Consider the following 24,694-nt stretch of genomic DNA (forward strand, 5'->3'; position numbering starts at 1 on the left):
ATCAAACCTTGATTGAAGTTTCGTAGTTTCAGTGGAGCATTCAACCAGGGGAGGAGATCACAGTACAGCCTAATCCTGTATCACCCGGCCATCCCAACCACAAGCACAACATAGCAGTTAGGAGCAGGTTTCCCCATCCTCCATTCCCCCTTCTGGTCACAGGCCAACTGTGGCCAACTCACAGACCAGGCACCTTGTGTACAGTTCAGGAACACACCATGGATCACAGACCAGGCACCTTGCGTACAGTTCAGGAACACACCATGGATCACAGACCAGGCACCTTGCGTACAGTTCAGGAACACACCATGGATCACAGACCAGGCACCTTGCGTACAGTTCAGGAACACACCATGGATCACAGACCAGGCACCTTGTGTACAGTTCAGGAACACACCATGGATCACAGACCAGGCACCATGTGTACAGTTCAGGAACACACCATGGATCACAGACCAGGCACCTTGTGTACAGTTCAGGAACACACCATGGATCACAGACCAGGCACCTTGTGTACAGTTCAGGAACACACCATGGATCACAGACCAGGCACCTTGTGTACAGTTCAGGAACACACCATGGATCACAGACCAGGCACCTTGTGTACAGTTCAGGAACACACCATGGATCACAGACCAGGCACCTTGCGTACAGTTCAGGAACACACCATGGATCACAGACCAGGCACCTTGTGTACAGTTCAGGAACACACCATGGATCACAGACCAGGCACCTTGTGTACAGTTCAGGAACACACCATGGATCACAGACCAGGCACCTTGTGTACAGTTCAGGAACACACCATGGATCACAGACCAGGCACCTTGCGTACAGTTCAGGAACACACCATGGATCACAGACCAGGCACCTTGTGTACAGTTCAGGAACACACCATGGATCACAGACCAGGCACCTTGTGTACAATTCAGGAACACACCATGGATCACAGACCAGGCACCTTGTGTACAGTTCAGGAACACACCATGGATCACAGACCAGGCACCTTGCGTACAGTTCAGGAACACACCATGGATTAACAATGTGGAGATTGGTAAATCCACAGTACTGAAAGCACTGACTTGTTCTCAGCAATGTTTGTAACTGTTAACTGATATTCCACTCCCCTTACTGGAGTTCATGACACTATTTTCGAATGGTGTTTGTGATTTGGCTAATACTTCTGTCCATTACTATATGATCACTTGGAACATTCCACTCATTATTTCCCTCTGGCTTTTTCTTGTCTCTATACAGCTTGTCCCGCTCCACTTGTTCTGATTGTATTAATATGGTCATCTACCTCTTCAGGTTTGGACTGGTCTGTAACCTGTTTTTTTTTATTCGTTCATGGGATGTGGGCGTTGCTGGCGAGGCCGGCATTTATTGCCCTTCCCTAATTGCCCTTGAGAAGGTGCCTTCTTGAACCGCTGCAGTCCGTGTGGTGACGGTTCTCCCACAGTGCTGTTAGGAAGGGAGTTCCAGGATTTTGACCCAGTGACGATGAAGGAATGGCGATATATTTCCAAGTCAGGACGGTGTGTGACTTGGAGGGGAACGTGCAGGTGGTGTTGTTCCCATGTGCCTGCTGCCCTTGTCCTTCTAGGTGTTCTCCCCACAAATGCTGACTGACCTGCTTCCAGCATTTTCCGCCTCTTTTATAGACGTCCAGCATCTGCAGTATTTTGCTTTCAACACGACCCAGTTTGGCTGTTTGGGGAAATTCGTGTTAAGTGGAATTAAAATGGTTTCGTGGAACTCAGCTTTCTGTGAATCAAACTGCTGTACTATCATTGCCCACCTGAGGGCAGCTGTGAGCTGTGAGCACTGCAGCAGCTGATGGCAAGGTTCAGATGAATGGGGAGTCATCCTTGTTGAAGACAAATTAAGTTGGATTAGAAACTTGATTGCATTGAAATTAGAAGCAACATAAACTCCGTGCAAATTGGAGCAATTGTGCAAATGTAGTCGAAATAAGTACAGACGAAGGAATTCATTTGGCACACCTGTCTCAGCTCAATGCAGATACGTGCAGAAGCTCTCCCCAGTCACAGCGTGATCCTGGTCATTGAGTCCACTCAGACGTCCAGCCCGAGACAGAGATCGTTCTTCCTGACATCGGTTCTGAACCCTTTGTATCAGTCTCGGCTCCTTTTTCCTTGGATCCGTCTCTCTCCCAGTGTCCTCCAGATGTATTGCAACCTCATGGTGCTCAGAATTAAGGCCTCCCCTTTCCCTTTCTATCCTGCGTCCATCTTTTGGCGCACACTGATGGTGGTGCAAGGGTAGAGTCGGAGTGAAGTGCTTTGGCTTCACAGAGTCAACAATTGCAGTGTAACTGAAAACAGTGGCAGGTCCCCCGAAGGAAGTGGAGGCAGACTCCTCAGGGCAGGCCTGCGGTCCAACTACAAATTCCGCTGTTGTCAGTTCCAAAGTGATTTCCCCGCTGAGGTTCAGGCTGTGTTCATTGGTCTGGGAATGTCCTTTGGCTTCTCTGATCAGACAAATGGAGCCACTGATTACTGGCTAGCTGGCCTGGCTCAGCAGTAAAGGGTCATCTGTTCAAAACTCAAAGGGACATTCTCCCCGCCCCCCACTCCCCACCCCCTCACTGTAGGTTTACTGTTGGCTTTAATAGTGACGTCACACTCAAGTTTGGTGGACAGAAGTCACATTCGGCCAATTGCAATTTCAAAGAGAGTACAATCGAAAAAAGGAAATTCTTGAGTTTATATCGCGCCTTCAAAACCTCAGGACGTCCCAAAGTGCTTTACAGCCAAAGAAGTACTTTTGAAGTGTAGTCACTGTTGTAATGTAGGAAACGTGGCAGCCAATTTGCGCACAGCAAGCTCCCACAAACAGCAATGCGATAATGGCCAGATCATCTGCTTTTTTGGTGACGTTGGTGAAGGGATAAATATTGGCCAAGACACCGGGAGAACTCCCCGGCTTTTCTTCGAAATAGTGCTGTGGGAGCATTTGCAACCACCTGAGAGGGCAGACGGGGCCTCGTTTTAACGAAAGACGGTACCTCCGACAGTGCAGCACTCTCTCAATACCTGCAATCCAGAGGCCTTAAGGCAGGAGAGCTCTAAACAAGTTGTTTTAACAAGCAAACTACTGCACTAAAATCAATGTCAAAAGGATTTCAGCCGGAGTCTGAACTGGATTGTTTCGCTGCAGATTACTGGGTGGAAAGACACAGGTCCACCTGATGGAAAAAGAATGGGGGAAAGGTAACTATCCTCGGACCATCATTAACACACTCCCAGTATTCCTAATGGGGAAAGGTAACTATCCTTGGACCATCATGAACACACTCCCAGTATTCCTAATGGGGAAAGGTAACTATCCTCGGACCATCATTAACACACTCCCAGTATTCCGAATGGGGAAAGGTAACTATCCTTGGACCATCATTAACACACTCCCAGTATTCCTAATGGGGAAAGGTAACTATCCTCGGACCATCATTAACACACTCCCAGTATTCCTAATGGGGAAAGGTAACTATCCTTGGACCATCATTAACACACTCCCAGTATTCCTAATGGGGAAAGGTAACTATCCTTGGACCATCATTAACACACTCCCAGTATTCCTAATGGGGAAAGGTAACTATCCTCGGACCATCATTAACACACTCCCAGTATTCCTAATGGGGAAAGGTAACTATCCTTGGGCCATCATTAACACACTCCCAGTATTCCTAATGGGGAAAGGTAACTATCCTTGGACCATCATTAACACACTCCCAGTATTCCTAATGGGGAAAGGTAACTATCCTTGGGCCATCATTAACACACTCCCAGTATTCCTAATGGGGAAAGGTAACTATCCTCGGACCATCATTAACACACTCCCAGTATTCCTAATGGGGAAAGGTAACTATCCTCGGACCATCATTAACACACTCCCAGTATTCCTAATGGGGAAAGGTAACTATCCTTGGACCATCATTAACACACTCCCAGTATTCCTAATGGGGAAAGGTAACTATCCTTGGACCATCATTAACACACTCCCAGTATTCCTAATGGGGAAAGGTAACTATCCTCGGACCATCATTAACACACTCCCAGTATTCCTAATGGGGAAAGGTAACTATCCTTGGACCATCATTAACACACTCCCAGTATTCCTAATGGGGAAAGGTAACTATCCTCGGACCATCATTAACACACTCCCAGTATTCCTAATGGGGAAAGGTAACTATCCTCGGACCATCATTAACACACTCCCAGTATTCCTAATGGGGAAAGGTAACAATCCTCGGACCATCATTAACACACTCCCAGTATTCCTAATGGGGAAAGGTAACTATCCTCGGACCATCATTAACACACTCCCAGTATTCCTAATGGGGAAAGGTAACTATCCTCGGACCATCATTAACACACTCCCAGTATTCCTAATGGGGAAAGGTAACTATCCTCGGACCATCATTAACACACTCCCAGTATTCCTAATGGGGAAAGGTAACTATCCTCGGACCATCATTAACACACTCCCAGTATTCCTAATGGGGAAAGGTAACTATCCTCGGACCATCATTAACACACTCCCAGTATTCCTAATGGGGAAAGGTAACTATCCTCGGACCATCATTAACACACTCCCAGTATTCCTAATGGGGAAAGGTAACTATCCTCGGACCATCATTAACACACTCCCAGTATTCCTAATGGGGAAAGGTAACTATCCTCGGACCATCATTAACACACTCCCAGTATTCCTAATGGGGAAAGGTAACTATCCTTGGGCCATCATTAACACACTCCCAGTATTCCTAATGGGGAAAGGTAACTATCCTCGGGCCATCATTAACACACTCCCAGTATTCCTAATGGGGAAAGGTAACTATCCTTGGGCCATCATTAACACACTCCCAGTATTCCTAATGGGGAAAGGTAACTATCCTCGGACCATCATTAACACACTCCCAGTATTCCTAATGGGGAAAGGTAACTATCCTCGGACCATCATTAACACACTCCCAGTATTCCTAATGGGGAAAGGTAACTATCCTCGGACCATCATTAACACACTCCCAGTATTCCTAATGGGGAAAGGTAACTATCCTTGGACCATCATTAACACACTCCCAGTATTCCTAATGGGGAAAGGTAACTATCCTCGGACCATCATTAACACACTCCCAGTATTCCTAATGGGGAAAGGTAACTATCCTCGGACCATCATTAACACACTCCCAGTATTCCTAATGGGGAAAGGTAACTATCCTCGGACCATCATTAACACACTCCCAGTATTCCTAATGGGGAAAGGTAACTATCCTCGGACCATCATTAACACACTCCCAGTATTCCTAATGGGGAAAGGTAACTATCCTCGGACCATCATTAACACACTCCCAGTATTCCTAATGGGGAAAGGTAACTATCCTCGGGCCATCATTAACACACTCCCAGTATTCCTAATGGGGAAAGGTAACTATCCTCGGACCATCATTAACACACTCCCAGTATTCCTAATGGGGAAAGGTAACTATCCTCGGACCATCATTAACACACTCCCAGTATTCCTAATGGGGAAAGGTAACTATTCTTGGGCCATCATTAACACACTCCCAGTATTCCTAATGGGGAAAGGTAACTATCCTCGGACCATCATTAACACACTCCCAGTATTCCTAATGGGGAAAGGTAACTATCCTTGGACCATCATTAACACACTCCCAGTATTCCTAATGGGGAAAGGTAACTATTCTTGGGCCATCATTAACACACTCCCAGTATTCCTAATGGGGAAAGGTAACTATCCTCGGACCATCATTAACACACTCCCAGTATTCCTAATGGGGAAAGGTAACTATCCTTGGACCATCATTAACACACTCTCAGTATACCTAATGGGGAAAGGTAACTATCCTCGGGCCATCATTAACACACTCCCAGTATTCCTAATGGGGAAAGGTAACTATCCTTGGGCCATCATTAACACACTCCCAGTATTCCTAATGGGGAAAGGTAACTATCCTCGGACCATCATTAACACACTCCCAGTATTCCTAATGGGGAAAGGTAACTATCCTTGGACCATCATTAACACACTCCCAGTATTCCTAATGGGGAAAGGTAACTATCCTCGGACCATCATTAACACACTCCCAGTATTCCTAATGGGGAAAGGTAACTATCCTCGGACCATCATTAACACACTCCCAGTATTCCTAATGGGGAAAGGTAACTATCCTTGGACCATCATTAACACACTCCCAGTATTCCTAATGGGGAAAGGTAACTATCCTTGGACCATCATTAACACACTCCCAGTATTCCTAATGGGGAAAGGTAACTATTCTTGGGCCATCATTAACACACTCCCAGTATTCCTAATGGGGAAAGGTAACTATTCTTGGGCCATCATTAACACACTCCCAGTATTCCTAATGGGGAAAGGTAACTATCCTTGGACCATCATTAACACACTCCCAGTATTCCTAATGGGGAAAGGTAACTATCCTCGGACCATCATTAACACACTCCCAATATTCCTAATGGGGAAAGGTAACTATCCTTGGACCATCATTAACACACTCCCAGTATTCCTAATGGGGAAAGGTAACTATCCTTGGACCATCATTAACACACTCCCAGTATTCGTAATGGGGAAAGGTAACTATCCTCGGACCATCATTAACACACTCCCAGTATTCCTAATGGGGAAAGGTAACTATTCTTTGACCATCATCAACACACTCCCAGTATTCCTAATGGGGAAAGGTAACTATTCTTGGGCCATCATTAACACACTCCCAGTATTCCTAATGGGGAAAGGTAACTATCCTCGGACCATCATTAACACACTCCCAGTATTCCTAATGGGGAAAGGTAACTATCCTCGGGCCATCATTAACACACTCCCAGTATTCCTAATGGGGAAAGGTAACTATCCTCGGACCATCATTAACACACTCCCAGTATTCCTAATGGGGAAAGGTAACTATCCTCGGACCATCATTAACACACTCCCAGTATTCCTAATGGGGAAAGGTAACTATCCTTGGGACATCATTAACACACTCCCAGTATTCCTAATGGGGAAAGGTAACTATCCTCGGACCATCATTAACACACTCCCAGTATTCCTAATGGGGAAAGGTAACTATCCTTGGGCCATCATTAACACACTCCCAGTATTCCTAATGGGGAAAGGTAACTATCCTTGGACCATCATTAACACACTCCCAGTATTCCTAATGGGGAAAGGTAACTATCCTTGGACCATCATTAACACACTCCCAGTATTCCTAATGGGGAAAGGTAACTATCCTTGGACCATCATTAACACACTCCCAGTATTCGTAATGGGGAAAGGTAACTATTCTTTGACCATCATCAACACACTCCCAGTATTCCTAATGGGGAAAGGTAACTATTCTTGGGCCATCATTAACACACTCCCAGTATTCCTAATGGGGAAAGGTAACTATCCTCGGACCATCATTAACACACTCCCAGTATTCCTAATGGGGAAAGGTAACTATCCTCGGGCCATCATTAACACACTCCCAGTATTCCTAATGGGGAAAGGTAACTATCCTCGGACCATCATTAACACACTCCCAGTATTCCTAATGGGGAAAGGTAACTATCCTTGGGCCATCATTAACACACGCCCAGTATTCCTAATGGGGAAAGGTAACTATCCTTGGACCATCATTAACACACTCCCAGTATTCCTAATGGGGAAAGGTAACTATCCTTGGACCATCATTAACACACTCCCAGTATTCCTAATGGGGAAAGGTAACTATCCTCGGACCATCATTAACACACTCCCAGTATTCCTAATGGGGGAAAGGTAACTATCCTTGGACCATCATTAACACACTCCCAGTATTCCTAATGGGGAAAGGTAACTATTCTTGGGCCATCATTAACACACTCCCAGTATTCCTAATGGGGAAAGGTAACTATCCTCGGACCATCATTAACACACTCCCAGTATTCCTAATGGGGAAAGGTAACTATCCTCGGACCATCATTAACACACTCCCAGTATTCCTAATGGGGAAAGGTAACTATCCTCGGACCATCATTAACACACTCCCAGTATTCCTAATGGGGAAAGGTAACTATCCTCGGGCCATCATTAACACACTCCCAGTATTCCTAATGGGGAAAGGTAACTATCCTCGGACCATCATTAACACACTCCCAGTATTCCTAATGGGGAAAGGTAACTATCCTCGGACCATCATTAACACACTCCCAGTATTCCTAATGGGGAAAGGTAACTATCCTTGGGCCATCATTAACACACTCCCAGTATTCCTAATGGGGAAAGGTAACTATCCTCGGACCATCATTAACACACTCCCAGTATTCCTAATGGGGGAAAGGTAACTATCCTTGGGCCATCATTAACACACTCCCAGTATTCCTAATGGGGGAAAGGTAACTATCCTCGGACCATCATTAACACACTCCCAGTATTCCTAATGGGGAAAGGTAACTATCCTTGGACCATCATTAACACACTCCCAGTATTCCTAATGGGGAAAGGTAACTATTCTTGGGCCATCATTAACACACTCCCAGTATTCCTAATGGGGAAAGGTAACTATCCTTGGGCCATCATTAACATACTCCCAGTATTCCTAATGGGGAAAGGTAACTATTCTTGGGCCATCATTAACACACTCCCAGTATTCCTAATGGGGAAAGGTAACTATCCTTGGGCCATCATTAACACACTCCCAGTATTCCTAATGGGGGAAAGGTAACTATCCTCGGACCATCATTAACACACTCCCAGTATTCCTAATGGGGAAAGGTAACTATCCTTGGACCATCATTAACACACTCCCAGTATTCCTAATGGGGAAAGGTAACTATTCTTGGGCCATCATTAACACACTCCCAGTATTCCTAATGGGGAAAGGTAACTATCCTTGGGCCATCATTAACATACTCCCAGTATTCCTAATGGGGAAAGGTAACTATTCTTGGGCCATCATTAACACACTCCCAGTATTCCTAATGGGGGAAAGGTAACTATCCTCGGACCATCATTAACACACTCCCAGTATTCCTAATGGGGGAAAGGTAACTATCCTTGGGCCATCATTAACACACTCCCAGTATTCCTAATGGGGAAAGGTAACTATCCTTGGACCATCATTAACACACTCCCAGTATTCCTAATGGGGAAAGGTAACTATCCTTGGGCCATCATTAACATACTCCCAGTATTCCTAATGGGGAAAGGTAACTATTCTTGGGCCATCATTAACATACTCCCAGTATTCCTAATGGGGAAAGGTAACTATTCTTGGGCCATCATTAACACACTCCCAGTATTCCTAATGGGGAAAGGTAACTATTCTTGGGCCATCATTAACATACTCCCAGTATTCCTAATGGGGAAAGGTAACTATTCTTGGGCCATCATTAACATACTCCCAGTATTCCTAATGGGGAAAGGTAACTATTCTTGGGCCATCATTAACACACTCCCAGTATTCCTAATGGGGAAAGGTAACTATCCTTGGGCCATCATTAACATACTCCCAGTATTCCTAATGGGGAAAGGTAACTATTCTTGGGCCATCATTAACACACTCCCAGTATTCCTAATGGGGAAAGGTAACTATCCTTGGGCCATCATTAACACACTCCCAGTATTCCTAATGGGGGAAAGGTAACTATCCTCGGACCATCATTAACACACTCCCAGTATTCCTAATGGGGAAAGGTAACTATCCTTGGACCATCATTAACACACTCCCAGTATTCCTAATGGGGAAAGGTAACTATTCTTGGGCCATCATTAACACACTCCCAGTATTCCTAATGGGGAAAGGTAACTATCCTTGGGCCATCATTAACATACTCCCAGTATTCCTAATGGGGAAAGGTAACTATTCTTGGGCCATCATTAACACACTCCCAGTATTCCTAATGGGGAAAGGTAACTATCCTTGGGCCATCATTAACACACTCCCAGTATTCCTAATGGGGGAAAGGTAACTATCCTTGGACCATCATTAACACACTCCCAGTATTCCTAATGGGGAAAGGTAACTATCCTTGGACCATCATTAACACACTCCCAGTATTCCTAATGGGGGAAAGGTAACTATCCTTGGACCATCATTAACACACTCCCAGTATTCCTAATGGGGAAAGGTAACTATCCTCGGACCATCTTTAACACACTCCCAGTATTCCTAATGGGGAAAGGTAACTATCCTCGGACCATCATTAACACACTCCCAGTATTCCTAATGGGGAAAGGTAACTATTCTTGGACCATCATTAACACACTCCCAGTATTCCTAATGGGGAAAGGTAACTATCCTCGGACCATCATTAACACACTCCCAGTATTCCTAATGGGGAAAGGTAACTATCCTTGGACCATCATTAACACACTCCCAGTATTCCTAATGGGGAAAGGTAACTATCCTCGGACCATCATTAACACACTCCCAGTATTCCTAATGGGGAAAGGTAACTATCCTTGGACCATCATTAACACACTCCCAGTATTCCTAATGGGGAAAGGTAACTATCCTCGGACCATCATTAACACACTCCCAGTATTCCTAATGGGGAAAGGTAACTATCCTTGGACCATCATTAACAGGCTCCCAGTATTCCTAATGGGGAAAGGTAACTATCCTCGGACCATCATTAACACACTCCCAGTATTCCTAATGCGGGAAAGGTAACTATCCTTGGACCATCATTAACACACTCCCAGTATTCCTAATGGGGAAAGGTAACTATCCTCGGACCATCATTAACACACTCCCAGTATTCCTAATGCGGGAAAGGTAACTATCCTTGGACCATCATTAACACACTCCCAGTATTCCTAATGGGGAAAGGTAACTATCCTTGGACCATCATTAACACACTCTCAGTATTCCTAATGATACTGCTGTGTTACTGATTTATCAACTTGTCCTCCCATTTTTAAATATCTCTCTATGTGAAGCCCAAAGTCGCTGTGCTTCTCTACTCCTTTGATGTTTGACCATTTAGTGTATATATTCTCTCCTTATTCTTCCTCCAAAATGGATCATCCCAAATTACTCTGCATTAATTTTCATCTGACATCTGTCTGCCCAACTTCCTCTGTCACTCACAGCCCTCTTCATGGTTAACCATGCTTCCTATTTTTGTTTCATCTGCAAATTTGGATATTGTGCCTCCCATTCACAACTTGTCCAGATCATTTACAAAAATTCAGAAGAGCAATGGTCCCAACACTGATCCCTGGGGGACATCACTGTTTACATCCCCCAGATCAAAAAACATCCATTCATCTCCGTTTTGTATCTTTTAACTTTCCATCCACCTTCCCTTTAATACTGTGTACCTTCATTTTAACTGGAAGCCAAAAACCGTTCCATTTGGGAGTGAGGACACGGACTCTTCAAATGAGATGGATCTTCGTTCAGCCTGGTTTTTGAAGTGAATTTAATCCTTTGAGAATTACAGCTCTATAAATAACACAACAAAACGATAGATGGGTTGTCTGCTGCAGTGTGGAATAAAGTTAGTTGCAAATTGAACTGAATGTGGTCTGGCCTAGTGTTAATTTGGTCCGTCTTCGGAGAGATTGAAGGAGTACATATGCTGAGAAATGCAGACAAAGGAACAGGAGGAGGCCATTCAGCCCCTCGGGCCATTCAGTTAGATCATGGTTGATCTGTACCTCAACTCCATTTACCCACCTTTACACCAACTTCCTTAATACACTTACTTAACGAAAATCTTTCGATCTTAGTTTCAATTGACCTATTACCCATAGCCTTTCGGGGGAGAGAGTTCCAGATTTCCACTACCTTTTGTGTGAAAAAATTCCCCTTTGAAATTGGTAAAGTTTTTTTCCCTAAGTTTCCTATGTTTTCACAAAACGAATATAAAGCATGGTGACTACACATGAGACTAGTGTTGACAAACAATCTAAATTAGCCCTGAAAAGCATCAATCACAGGCTTTCCAAACCTTTTAAGTTACTTGTTTTCACGGGCTTATGGCTCCCTGATATCGCCATGTAATCTATCGTGGCTCATCTCCACTGTGCACGTGCCAATACACCATGTACGTGCCAATTCACTGTGCACGTGCCAATATATTGAGCACATGCCAATTCACTGTGCACGTGCCAATACACCATGTACGTGCCAAGTCACTGTGCACGTGCCAATATATTGTGCACATGCCAAGTCACTGTGCACGTGCCAATATATTGTGCACATGCCAATTCACTGTGCACGTGCCTATATATTGTTCACATGCCAAGTCACTGTGCACGTGCCAATATATTGTGCACATGCCAATTCACTGTGCATGTGCCAATACACCATGTACGTGCCAATTCACTGTGCACGTGCCAATACACCATGTACGTGCCAAGTCACTGTGCACGTGCCAATATATTGTGCACATGCCAAGTCACTGTGCACGTGCCAATATATTGTGCACATGCCAATTCACTGTGCACGTGCCTATATATTGTGCACATGCCAAGTCACTGTGCACGTGCCAATATATTGTGCACATGCCAATTCACTGTGCATGTGCCAATACACCATGTACGTGCCAAAGCACTGTGCACGTGCCAGTATATTGTGCACATGCCAATTCACTGTGCACGTGCCAATACACCATGTATGTGCCAAGGCACTGTGCACGTGCCAATATATTGTGCACATGCCAATTCACTGTGCACATGCCAATTCACTGTGCACGTGCCTATATATTGTGCACATGCCAATTCACTGTGCACGTGCCAATATATTGCGCACATGCCAATTCACTGTGTATATGCCAATACACTATGCAAAATGATACGTAGGCAGATTTGAAGTGCAAGACATTTGGGTCCCAGCTCGAGCAGAACAGATGGGCACCAAAAACACCTCTCAAGCAACTATACAAACAGTCTGGACCCTTCTCCACATTTGGAACAGGTTCCCTCTCATCTGCCCCTGCAGAGGTAGTTATAGATTAATGCGAGTGAGAGCACATACCTCGTACTAATAACTTTGTTACAATAGTAGCCAGACGTTTTTTTATATTCATTCTCAGAATCTAGGCATCGCTGGCGAGGCCGGCATTTATTGCCCATCCCTAATTGCCCCTTGAGAAGGTGGTGGTGAGCCGCCTTCTTGAACCGCTGCAGTCCGTGTGGTGAAGGTTCTCCCACAGTGCTGTTAGAAAGGGAGTTCCAGGATTTTGACCCAGCGACGATGAAGGAACGGCGATATATTTCCAAGTCGGGATGGTGTGTGACTTGGAGGGGAACGTGCAGGTGGTGTTGTTCCCATGTGCCTGCTGCCCTTGTCCTTTCAGGTGGTAGAGGTCGTGGGTTTGGGAGGTGCTGTTGAAGAAGCCTTGGCGAGTTGCTGCACTGCATCCTGTGGATGGTACACACTGCAGCCACGGTGCGCCAGTGGTGAAGGGAGTGCCAATCAAGAGGGCTGCTTTGTCCTGGATGGTGTCGAGCTTCTTGAGTGTTGTTGGAGCTGCACTCATCCAGGCAAGTGGAGAGTATTCCATCACACTCCTGACTAGTGCCTTGTAGATGGTGGAAAGGCTTTGGGGAGTCAGGAGGTGAGTCACTCGCCACAGAATACCCAGCCTCTGACCTGCTATTGTAGCCACAGTATTTATGTGGCTGGTCCAGTTCAGTTTCTGGTCAATGGTGACCCCCAGGATGTTGATGGTGGGGGATTCGGCGATGGTAATGCCGTTGAATGTCAAGGGGAGGTGGTTAGACTCTCTCTTGTTGGAGATGGTCATTGCCTGGCACTAATGTTACTTGCCACTTATGAGCCCAAGCCTGGATATTGTCCAGGTCTTGCTGCATGCAGGCTCGGACTGCTTCATTATCTGAGGGGTTGCGAATGGAACTGAACACTGTGCAATTATCAGCGAACATCCCCATTTCTGACCTTTTGATAGAGGGAAGGTCATTGATGAGGCAGCTGAAGATGGTTGGGCCGAGGACACTGCCTTGAGGAACTCCTGCAGCAATGTCCTGGGGCTAAGATGATTGGCCTCCAACAACCACTACCATCTTCCTTTGTGCTAGGTATGACTCCAGCCAATGGAGAGTTTTCCCCCTGTTTCTCATTGACTTTAATTTTACTGGGGCTCCTTGGTGCCACATTCGGTCAAATGCTGCCTTGATGTCAAGGGCAGTCACTCTCACCTGGCTCACATTGGTGAGTAAGTGCCGCTTGATAGCACTGTCAACGACACCTTCCATCACTTTGCTGATGATTGAGAGTAGACTGATGGGGCAGTAATTGGCCGGATTGGATTTGTCCTGCTTTTTGTGGACAGGACATACCTGGGCAATTTTCCACATTGTCGGGTAGATGCCAGTGTTGTAGCTGTACTGGAACAGCTTGGCTAGAGGCGCAGCTAGTTCTGGAGCACAAGCCTTCAGCACTACAGCGGGGATGTTGTCGGGGCCCATAGCCTTTGCTGTATCCAGTGCACTCAGCCGTTCCTTGATATCACGTGGAGTGAATCGAATTGGCTGAAGACTGGCTTTTGTGATGGTGGGGATATCGGGAGGAGGCCGAGATGGATCATCCACTCGGCACTTCTGGCTGCAAACGTTTCAGCCTTGCCTTTTGCACTCACGTGCTGGACTCCGCCATCTGCTGGTGGGACAGGACATACACAGGGCTGGTGATGGCAGAGTCTGGGATGATTCTGTGAGTTTGGTCATATCAGGCTGTTGTTTGACTGTGGGATCGCTCTCCCAATTTTGGCACAAGTCCCCAGACATTAGATGAGGAGGACTTTGCAGGGTCAACTGGGCTTGAGTTTGCCTTTGTCATGTCCGGTGCCTAGCGGTTTTATTCTTATTATGACCTTTTTTTAAGCAAGATTGTACAACTGAGCGGCTTGCTTGGCCATTTCACAGGACAATTAAGAATAATCAACCACATTGCTGTGGGTCTGGAGTCACATATCAGCCAGACCGGGTAAGAACAGCAGGTTTCTTTTCCTGAAGGGCATGAGGGTTATTGTAACAATCCAGTAGTTTAAAAGCCACCATTGCTGATATGAGGTTTTTAATTCCAGATTTTATTTAATTAATTGAATTTAAATTCCCCAGGTGCTGTGGCAGGATTTGAACTCATGTCTCTGGAATAGTAATTCAGTAACATAACCACTTTGCTACCGTACCCATTGCCCTTGAGAAGGTGGTGGTGAGCCGCCTTCTTGAACCGCTGCAGTCCATGTGGTGAAGGTTCTCCCACAGTGCCGTTTGGTAGGGAGTTCCAGGATTTTGACCCAGCAACAATGAAGGAACGGCCGATATATTTCCAAGTCGGGATGGTGTGTGACTTGGAGGGGAACCTGGAGGTGACGGTGTTCCCGTTCACCTGCTGCCCTTGTCCTTCTAGGTGGTGGAGATTGCAGGTTTGGGAGGTGCTGTCGAAGAAGCCTTGGCAAATTACTGCAGTGCACTCTGTAGATAGTACACACTGCAGCCATGGTGCGCCGATGGTGGAGGGAGTGGGAAGCAAAGTTGACTCTAGTTGGGAAATAGTTTGTCAGTTTGCATCTGTACTTGCTGCATTAATTCCTGGCAACACTCACTTTCATGCCCAATGTCTGTCACGTGAACCATTCCCCTGATTTTTTTTTATTCGTTCATGGGATGTGGGTGTCGCTGGCGAGGCCGGCATTTATTGCCCATCCCTAATTGCCCTTGAGAAGGTGGTGGTGAGCCGCCTTCTTGAACCGCTGCAGTCCGTGTGGTGACGGTTCTCCCACAGTGCTGTTAGGAAGGGAGTTTCACATTGCCAGAATTTATATACTGTGAGGCGGGGGGGATGAGTCAAAGACCAATAAAAATTTGAGACTGACACTTTTCTTTCCCTAAATTGCCAAATCTTGATTTAAATATTGGCCAGATAAAGGTTAAAATCCAGCGACGATGAAGGAACGGCGATATATTTCCAAGTCGGGATGGTGTGTGACTTGGAGGGGAACGTGCAGGTGGTGTTGTTCCCATGCGCCTGCTGCTCTTGTCCTTCTAGGTGGTAGAGGTCGTGGGTTTGGGAGGTGCTGTCGAAGAAGCCTTGGCGAGTTGCAACAATGCATCCTGATTATACATCTTACCACATTTACGGCCCCAAATACAATCTCCTTCTGTCGTAAATTAACATAGTGCTTTGACAATGTATCAAAATGCAACAAATTAAAAATAAACAGAATGAACTCAATGATGATTTGCAAAAGTGAGCAGTTGTGTGCAAGAAACGTATTGGGGCTGTGGGTCAGTTCAGTAAAGCAACCACCAGGTGTCCCATCTGACTGCAGTGGAAAGGTAAGGACCAGTCCATGGAAGCAAGAAAGCCGAGGCACTCCGAAACATAAACTTTATCCTAGTTTAAATTCCTGCTCCTGTTTCACATTGCCAGAATTTATATACTGCGAGGGAGGAGGGGGAAGAGCCAAAGACCAATAAAAATTTGAGACTGACACTTTTCTTTCCCTAAATTGCCAAATTTTGATTTATATATTGGCCGGATAAAGGTTAGAAGGCATTTCCCACTCCATTGAAAATCGATCGCACTTTAACTTGCTGTTATTCTTTTATTCGTCATGTGAAGCTATTGTTTTTATTGGTGTGTCATTTTCTCCCCTTGTCCTCTCCCGTAGGTGCTGGCTTTTGCTGGGTTATCATTGCGTTGGTGCTTTTGTCCGTCAGTCTGTGTCCGCGTACACTTCCAGCAACGTTCACCAGGTGGTGATGAAGAGCAGAAGATCGTGGCTGTCGGTCGGTGTGAAATTGGTCCAGCGTCCGTACGTTGTCAAAGGTTTATTTCAACACATCATAAGGAATTACCCTGCACAAATTGCCAGATTTCAGGTTCAACATCTCCACAGAGGAAGGGTCAAAGGTCCGTTCTCATCCTGTTATTGACAGCTGTGTTCATTTCTTTGTGCAGATATCGAATTGAAATGTTGTTGATGATTTTGTCTGTGTTTTCTTCCTGCTCATACGGCAACAGTTTGATTCTGGGAAAGACAAGAAAAAGCATTTATGAATCATAATTTGCATTTATGTAGTGCTTCTCATGATCTCAGGACATCCCAAAACACTTTACAGCCAATGAAAAGTGTAGTCACTATTGTAATGTAGGAATCATGACAACCAATTTGCGCACAGTAAGGTCCCACGAACAGCAATGTGACGATGACCAGATAATCTGTTTTTTAGTGATGTTGGTTAAGGGATAGATATTGTCCCCAGGACACGGGGGACAAATCCCCTGCTCTTCTTTCAAATAGTGGCCGTGTGATCCTTCGCGTCCACCTGAGAGGTTTAACATTTCATCTGAAAGGTGGCACCTCCGACAGTGTAGCGCTCCCTCAGTGTGTCTAGCATTCATTATCAAGCAGAGTATTACCCAAACGATAGATTTGATAGATAGGCTTGCATTTATATAGTGCCTTTCACCACCTCAGGACGTCCCAAAGCTCTTTACAGACAATGCGGTGCTTTTTGAAGTGTAGTCACTGTTGTAATGTAAAATGTATCTTGACCTGAAAGGAACTTCGAAAAAAATAGTTGCGGAACAAAAGGTAAGCAGTACTCTTGTGGTTGAAATGGCTAAGTATGCATTAATAGTTTATATGCTCCTCTGTTTGACCTGTTCCTTATTAATATTTATGACAGAATTTATGCTGAAAGTGTGCAGCTTTATAAAAAGTAGAAATGTGTCTGTTCACTTTGACCTTTTTGCAACAAAAATAATCTCATTTTATTAATGTTCCTTGATTTTAACAGCAAAGTGACAAACGCCCTTTACAGATTGGTAAAATGAGCTCTATAAAAGATGTGCAGAAATTATTTTTAAAAAAATCTTTCCAATGATGGGTGTTAGAAACAGGACAGATATCCAAGGAATGGTAAAAATGTTTCAAAATGTTATCATCTGAATAAAGTTTAGATGAAGCTGCAGCTTTTAACCTTGCTTTCGCAATCTGCTCCCCACCAGGACTGGGCGAGCAGCGGGCCCCAGGCCTGGCAGCACAAGAGCCGGAAGAGGCACCTTCACAGAGTGATAGGGGCAGCAGCACACTGTCCCTTCCCGTGGAACGTCCAGTATAGATCTCGGGCAATGCAGCCCTCGTTGCACATTTAATATTGGCTGCATTTAAATGCTTCAAATGATGACGCAAACACCAAATTTGGTCGGTTCAATGAAAAATCGATCAGATTTCCGCTTTTGCAGCTGCCATTTTGAAAGTGTTCCTTCTTTGATCCGGCAGGTGTGACTTGAGCCCGGAAATGTGAGTGTTTATCACCCCTTGTGCCCAGGTAGTCACCTATTCATCTTAAACCCTTCGTTGTGCTGGCAAGCAGGAGTGTCAGCCTCCTCCTTGGATGCAGTGACTATGCCTGAAGGATCCTGAGGGGCGCTCCCCACCATTTTGTAGAAGTTTGAAACTCTCTGGGCTGAATGGCCTACTCCTGCTCCTATGTTCCTATGTTCCTATTTTGCAGTTGTCAAGTGTCAAAGTTCGGAGGTACGGTCCCAGCCTCTGCTTTGAATTCCTGTTCCCTCAGCTGCTCCTGCAAATATTGGCTCCATTTTCGAATTGTCAATCTGCCTCCTCTTCTTCTGCACTATCGATCCTAGGAGAATGAAGATACTTATTTCAAGACTCTACAACCTCTCTGCTCACTCAACCCTCCCTACCCTGGAGTGTACACCTCCCTGTGATTTTAGAGTAAACTCCCTCAATGTTCATTGACCTCTGCTTTTGGAGACATGATCCGTGCCGAGAATTGTGCTCAGTGTTGGTTAAAGTGAAGGTTAGCTCCCCCCACCGCCTCCTCTCCCCAGCTCAATTATTTCCCTGTCGTGCAAGTTGTTTGAAATGATGCCGTGGTGCAGTGTTGACCAATACATGTGTGACTAGCCACATGTGGCTAATTGGGAATCCAGATGTGGCTAATTGGATTTTTGATTAGTAAATTAAAAATGAGTAATAGACACTGTTGTTGGTCACATGATCTCAACACTCATATTGCACGGTGTATGCATGTGAACTTTCACCTTTTTGTGCGTTTGCTGGTAAAATGTGTGAGACGAATGTGTGAGTGTTTTTTTAATGATCCGGTAATGGTTTTTCCACAATCTCTGCTGTGCTTTTCAGTATTTTGCTAAGATTGCAAATTTACTTTTGCCTCTTTTGTTCTCTTAAAGACGACTGCCTCTCACGTCTGTTTTCCAGGAAATTTTGTGCGGCTTCTCCTCGAAGCCACGCCTGGTGACGTAAGATGTCTTTCAGACGAGGACACTTGCCCCCTCGTTCCCCTCTCCCAGCTTCCAAAATGAGAACAATCGTGAGAAGATTACTCTATGGTGCTACTGATGTGCAACATTATAGCGTCACCACGTAAAGGGCATTCAATTGCTGAAACACTCATAATCATTTCCATTTTAATGAGGCGTACTGAAGGCTTTATTAATTGGATGAGCAGGCGGTCAGATTTTTATTTCTGCCTGTCTGGTGAATATTTTTTTCTAAGAGGAAACGTTTGTCCTTTTAATATGCCTCCAGGAGAGATGAGGACTGGGATGATATGTAACATGCAGTATCTGAACTCCAAACGATTCAGTGTTGTACTGTTTACAGGGTAACCTCTTTGCTCTCAATAAATCTTTCCTGTACAAGGGACAGCAAGAAGGGTGCTGGAACAAGAAACCTTAATGGGTTTCAAGGAGGAACTTGTCAACAAATGGGATTTAGAGATCTCTGCGCTCCTCCAATTCTTGCCTCTTGCACATCCCCGATTTTAATCGCTCCACCATTGGCGGCCGTGCCTTCAGCTGCCCGGGCCCTGAGCTCTTGAATTCCCTCCCTAAACCTCTCCGCCTCTCCACCTCTCTCTCCTCCTTTAAGACGCTCCTTAAAACCTTTGGTCACCTGTTCTAATGTCTCCTTATGTGGCTCGGTGTCAAATTTTGTTTGATGATCGCTCCTGTGAAGCGCCTTGGGACGTTTTACTCCGTTAAAGGTGCTGTATTAATACAAGTTGTTGTTGTTACTACAAATGCACCAAGGGAATACGATGGATAGTCAGGCTCGATGGGCTCACCGTCTTCTCCTGCCTGGATCTGTTACCATGTCCCACCCTTTATGTACGCTGGTCCGCACGAGAAACTGGAAGACGCTCAGGACTTTGACACTGGGTGGTAACTGGAAGAGGCTTCGACCTGTGTTGAAGGACAGAAGCTGGAAGTTGAGACTCTGACCATCAAGGCAGCTGAAAAGCACCAGAGCTGTGAGGAGAGGTTTTGGCTGGTCAGAAACAGGACTCAGACCTTAGTGGCTACATCTGTTGGCAGCTGCCTCACTGACTCCCTGTTTTTGGTCGTGTTTTCCCATCAGCATGCAGAGCAGCAACCATTGACCGAGTCACAAGAAGGGACCAATGTTTCACCATTGACTGACGACTAGTAGCCATAGTGACAGGAGTTTTGTGAAACGAGAAGTGTTGTGAGTGAGAAGCTGTTCCAATACCTCAATCACAACAACATGTCTATCTGCTTGCCGATTGCAGGGCTATGGGGAAAGAGCAGGGGGAAGTGGGTCTGATTGGATAGCTCTTTCAAAGAGCCGGCACAGGCACGACGGGCCAAATGGCCTCCTTCTGTGCTGTATGATTCTATAATTTGGCTTCACAGCAAATCAGTCAAACTTGTGATTTACTCAATGCTGCACAGAGTCAGAGCAGAATCCCCACATTTCTTGAGTCTCAGTGGATTTTCACCCTGGCCTGCTCTTGCAATTCCAGCATTGTTCAGACCACTCTCACCATCAGTAACGCTGTGGAAGTTAACCTGACGGCACTTTGCTCCACAACATATCTTTCCCCCACCCTCTCACGTCTGAAAGTGCTGACTCTTGCCTGGATAAAGCTTCATGGGCAGTGACTGACCTCAGCTGCCTCACCTCAGAGGCCATTCCTCATGTATGTGCCCAGTGAGAGGGGACAGGTCCATGACAGTGGCTCTGAACAGCTCTCTTGTTGATCCCAAATGCTCCATTCTACGTGTGCTTACCTCCCTGCATCCATACTGTGCTGGAAACAAGATTCACCAGATTGCTTCCTGCCCTAATTCATTTATTCCCAAGACCTTGAAACGAAGAAATTCCTGCTCTCTTGAGGCTTCATTTCTACAGACTACCTGCCTTCTCGCTCCTTCCTGAGGTCATAGGAATATAGGAACAGGAGGAGGCCATTCAGCCCCTTGTGCCTGCTCCGCCATTTGATAAGATCATGGCTGATCTGTGATCTAACTCCATATACCTGCCTTTGGCCCATACCCCTGAATACCTTTGGTTGCCAAAAAGCTATCTATCTCAGATTTAAATTTAGCAATTGAGCTAGTATCAATTGCAGTTTGCGGAAGAGAGTTCCCAACTTCTACAACCCTTTCAACAGTAGCGGCAATTAAAAATGATTTGCTGGTGATTCTTCATATCGCACCTACCATGTTCGTGCTTCTACGGCTGTTAAACATCACCGCTGGTCTTTTCGTCTTCCTCTTGCCTCCATTTCCACTTCCCCACTCCAATGGCCCTCTCCCCTGCTCCCATTTCTTCCTCCCAGCCCCCTCTGGACCTCTACGCCGTTAAGTGACCTTCTTTGGCCTTGCTTCCAGCCTGGGGTTGCCAACTCTGGCTGGATGTATTCCTGCCCCACCTCCAGCATTGGTCGACCGACACCTCCATCCACGTGACGCATCACCTTCACCAACTCCAACTGAGAAGCAAACAGACTCTCCGTTCCCCAATTGAATGATTCTCAACTTCAGTCAAGCAGCCAGTGTTTTTTCATAAGTAACAAGTGACATGTTCAAAGAACATTGAAAAAAACCACACCATTTTGTTTAATGCCCCGATGATTTTTCTCCCGGGTGTTGCTCCCAGCAGTATCCTGGAGATTAATCTTCAATTCCTGGAGATTCCAGGACAATCCTGGAGGGTTGGCGACTCTATTCCAGCCACTTTTGCCTCTTTCCCACTCCAATGGCCCCGTCCCTTGCTTTTTCCTCGCTCCCGGGTCTTGCTGGTTCATCATCTATTTGTGATGCTAATGCTCTAACCCTGAAACTCAACGACGAGCTGCCAGGAAAAAAAACTTAAACGTTACCAGTTGAATCTTTTGTTCAAAAAAAACCTTCGTCCGCTCCTGCAGCCCATAATTTAATACATAAATACGTAACTTACAAGCTTTATGTTTGCAAATGTCTCTTCCATAAATACCCTGCTCGATTAAAACCTCCTCCACTCCCAACTGCGAGACCCCCTGTCAACCAATAGTGCCAAACAATACACAATATTTAACTTCCGATCAATTGAGACAGGGGCTGGCCTCGGACACTGGTGGGCTGAGCTTTGAATGGTCTTTTCTCATTCTTAATTCTTCAATGTTCTTTTCTGTACCAGAGGGAACGGCACAGGGCTGAGGCATGAGGATAGTGGAAGTTAGCCTTTGTGACAGGACACCACAAATTTTTAAAGAGGTAATCAATAATTCAGGAGCTTTAGCTGTGAAATGTAGAGGTACCAAAGGGAGAGTAAACTAGAGGTTACCAGCTCTGAATTCAACAACATCCTAAACCTTCCTTAAACTTGTCCCAGGAGTATGCTGAATGTGCATTTCAGAACCTCATTTCCTTTTGAAACAACAACAAGCTGTAACATTTTGATTAACTCTGCAACTTCACTGCCTTAGAATTTAACCTGAAATGTCACCAGAAATCCTCCTAAGATGGTAAGATAAATCATCACTGCTGGGGGTGCAGCAATTGGTATTCGGGGTCGATGGCTCGCGGGGGGTAAATCAGCTCCTGGGACCTTTGTGTTTTGTGTGTGGGTATGGATGTTTGGTGGCCATGTAACATAGAAACATAGAAAATAGGAGCAGGAGTGGGCCATTCGGCCCTTCGAGCCTGCTCCTCCATTCAATGTGATCATGGCTGATCCTCTATCTCAATACCATATTCCCGCTCTCTCCCCATACCCCTTGATGCCTTCTGTGTCTAGAAATCGATTGAGCTCCTTCTTGAACATATTCAGTGACTTGGCCTCCACAGCCTTCTGTGGTAGAGAATTCCACAGGTTCACCACCCTCTGAGTGAAGAAATTTCTCCTCATCTCAGTCCTAAATGTCCTACCCCGTATCCTGAGACAGTGACCCCCTTGTCCTGGACCCCCCCCAGCCAGGGGAAACATCCTGCCTGCATCCAGTCTGTCTCGCCCTGTCAGAATTTTATATGTCTCAATGAGATCCCCTCTCATTCTTCTAAACTCGAGTGAATACAGGCCGAGTCGACCCAATCTCTCCTCATACGACATGTGGTTGAATAATGTGCCAACACTCACCATCTCTGCCAAAATCCACCTCCGACCGAGCTTTTGGTCGCCCCTCCTGATATCTTCTTTTGCGTCTCAGTATCCCCGTGTATTTGATTATGCCTCTGTGACGCGCTTTGGGACATTTATGGACGGCAGTATTTTTCAGTGCTCTCCACTTCCTTGGGTCTCGAGTCGGCAGGCACGGTTTGCCTCAGTGTGATCTTGATTGGCTGATTTTAGTGGCTGTCGTTAGGGTTTCACACAATTTCCCCGGCACACCCTCCTTCTGGCCACTCAGTGATTTTTTTTTTTCTCTTTGTTTGCGATTCCAGAACACCACGAGGGAGATTTTGCGCAAAGCATTTGGGCTTTCTGAGCTACATTTACTGAGATTCGGACGGATTAAAATTGTCAAAGATTCTTCCTGCTCACTTGGATATTTCATGGATTCCCGGTCGGGTGAGATTTGCCTGAGAGGCTTATGCTTTGGATCCATGTGTGTTCAGTGAGGGACTGTCATGTGATGGGAGATACGGCCCCATTGGAATCACTTGGTCACGTAACGTTACACTCACAACACCACCCACAGGAGCAATACCTCGAGCATCACCATTTTTAAGATATAACTGGTCAATCTCCCATTGGTCTAACAGGGTTAGAGGGATGGAGGGAGGGAGGATAATTGGGAGGGGGATGAGAATTCGGTGAGGGGGGGAACAGAGAGCGGGAACGACAGCGGAGAGATGGGAGAGGAGAAAGGGGAAAAGGTGGGATGGAGAAAGAGAGGGGATGGGGAGAGGAGTGGAGGGGAAGGGTATCGGGAGAGGAGATGGGACATGCAGTCCGTTCAGCCCTGCACTTGTGCTGGAGCCAGCTCTTTCATCCCATTTCCCTGCACCCTTTCGAATCTTTAGTCTTCCTTTTCACAGTCAGTTTCATTTTAAACCATGTCACAATCTCTGCCAGATGCAAAACGAGAAAGCCTGAAGTTTGCAAGCAGTTCACACGGGGGGCCTGCGCCTCACCGCTCGAGCCGTCTCTCGGAAATCCCCTCCGCACCTCTCCGCTCCGCACGGAGGGGTCTCCTGTACGGGCTGCTCCTGCACCACTCTCCACTTCACCGCCCTCGCCTCCCGTCCGCACACGCCTTGGTGTGTCATCTCCTCGTCCGGCGGAGGCCGGTGGGGGGGTCCCCAGTGGAGGGCTCTTCACTCGGGTTTCCTCCCCTGCACCACTGGGGATCTGGGGTGGGGAGTGTCGCATGGAGCAGTGCCGACCAATAGGTTTTTAAACCCCTT

At 46.0% G+C, this 24,694-nt stretch overlaps 1 protein-coding gene across 1 annotated transcript in view; it reads left to right on the plus strand.

Annotated features, from left to right (window-relative positions):
- mxd1 (MAX dimerization protein 1) overlaps positions 1-24,694 on the plus strand; it is a 97,286-nt gene that overhangs the window by 58,403 nt on the left and 14,189 nt on the right. The window contains exon 4 of the mRNA XM_068001273.1: positions 16,674-16,915. Coding sequence (XP_067857374.1) covers positions 16,674-16,915 — 242 coding nt within the window. The remainder of the gene's footprint in view (positions 1-16,673; positions 16,916-24,694) is intronic.

The sequence above is a fragment of the Heptranchias perlo genome, chromosome 20 (assembly GCF_035084215.1).
Source record: "Heptranchias perlo isolate sHepPer1 chromosome 20, sHepPer1.hap1, whole genome shotgun sequence".
Classification (NCBI taxonomy): Eukaryota; Metazoa; Chordata; class Chondrichthyes; order Hexanchiformes; family Hexanchidae; genus Heptranchias; species Heptranchias perlo.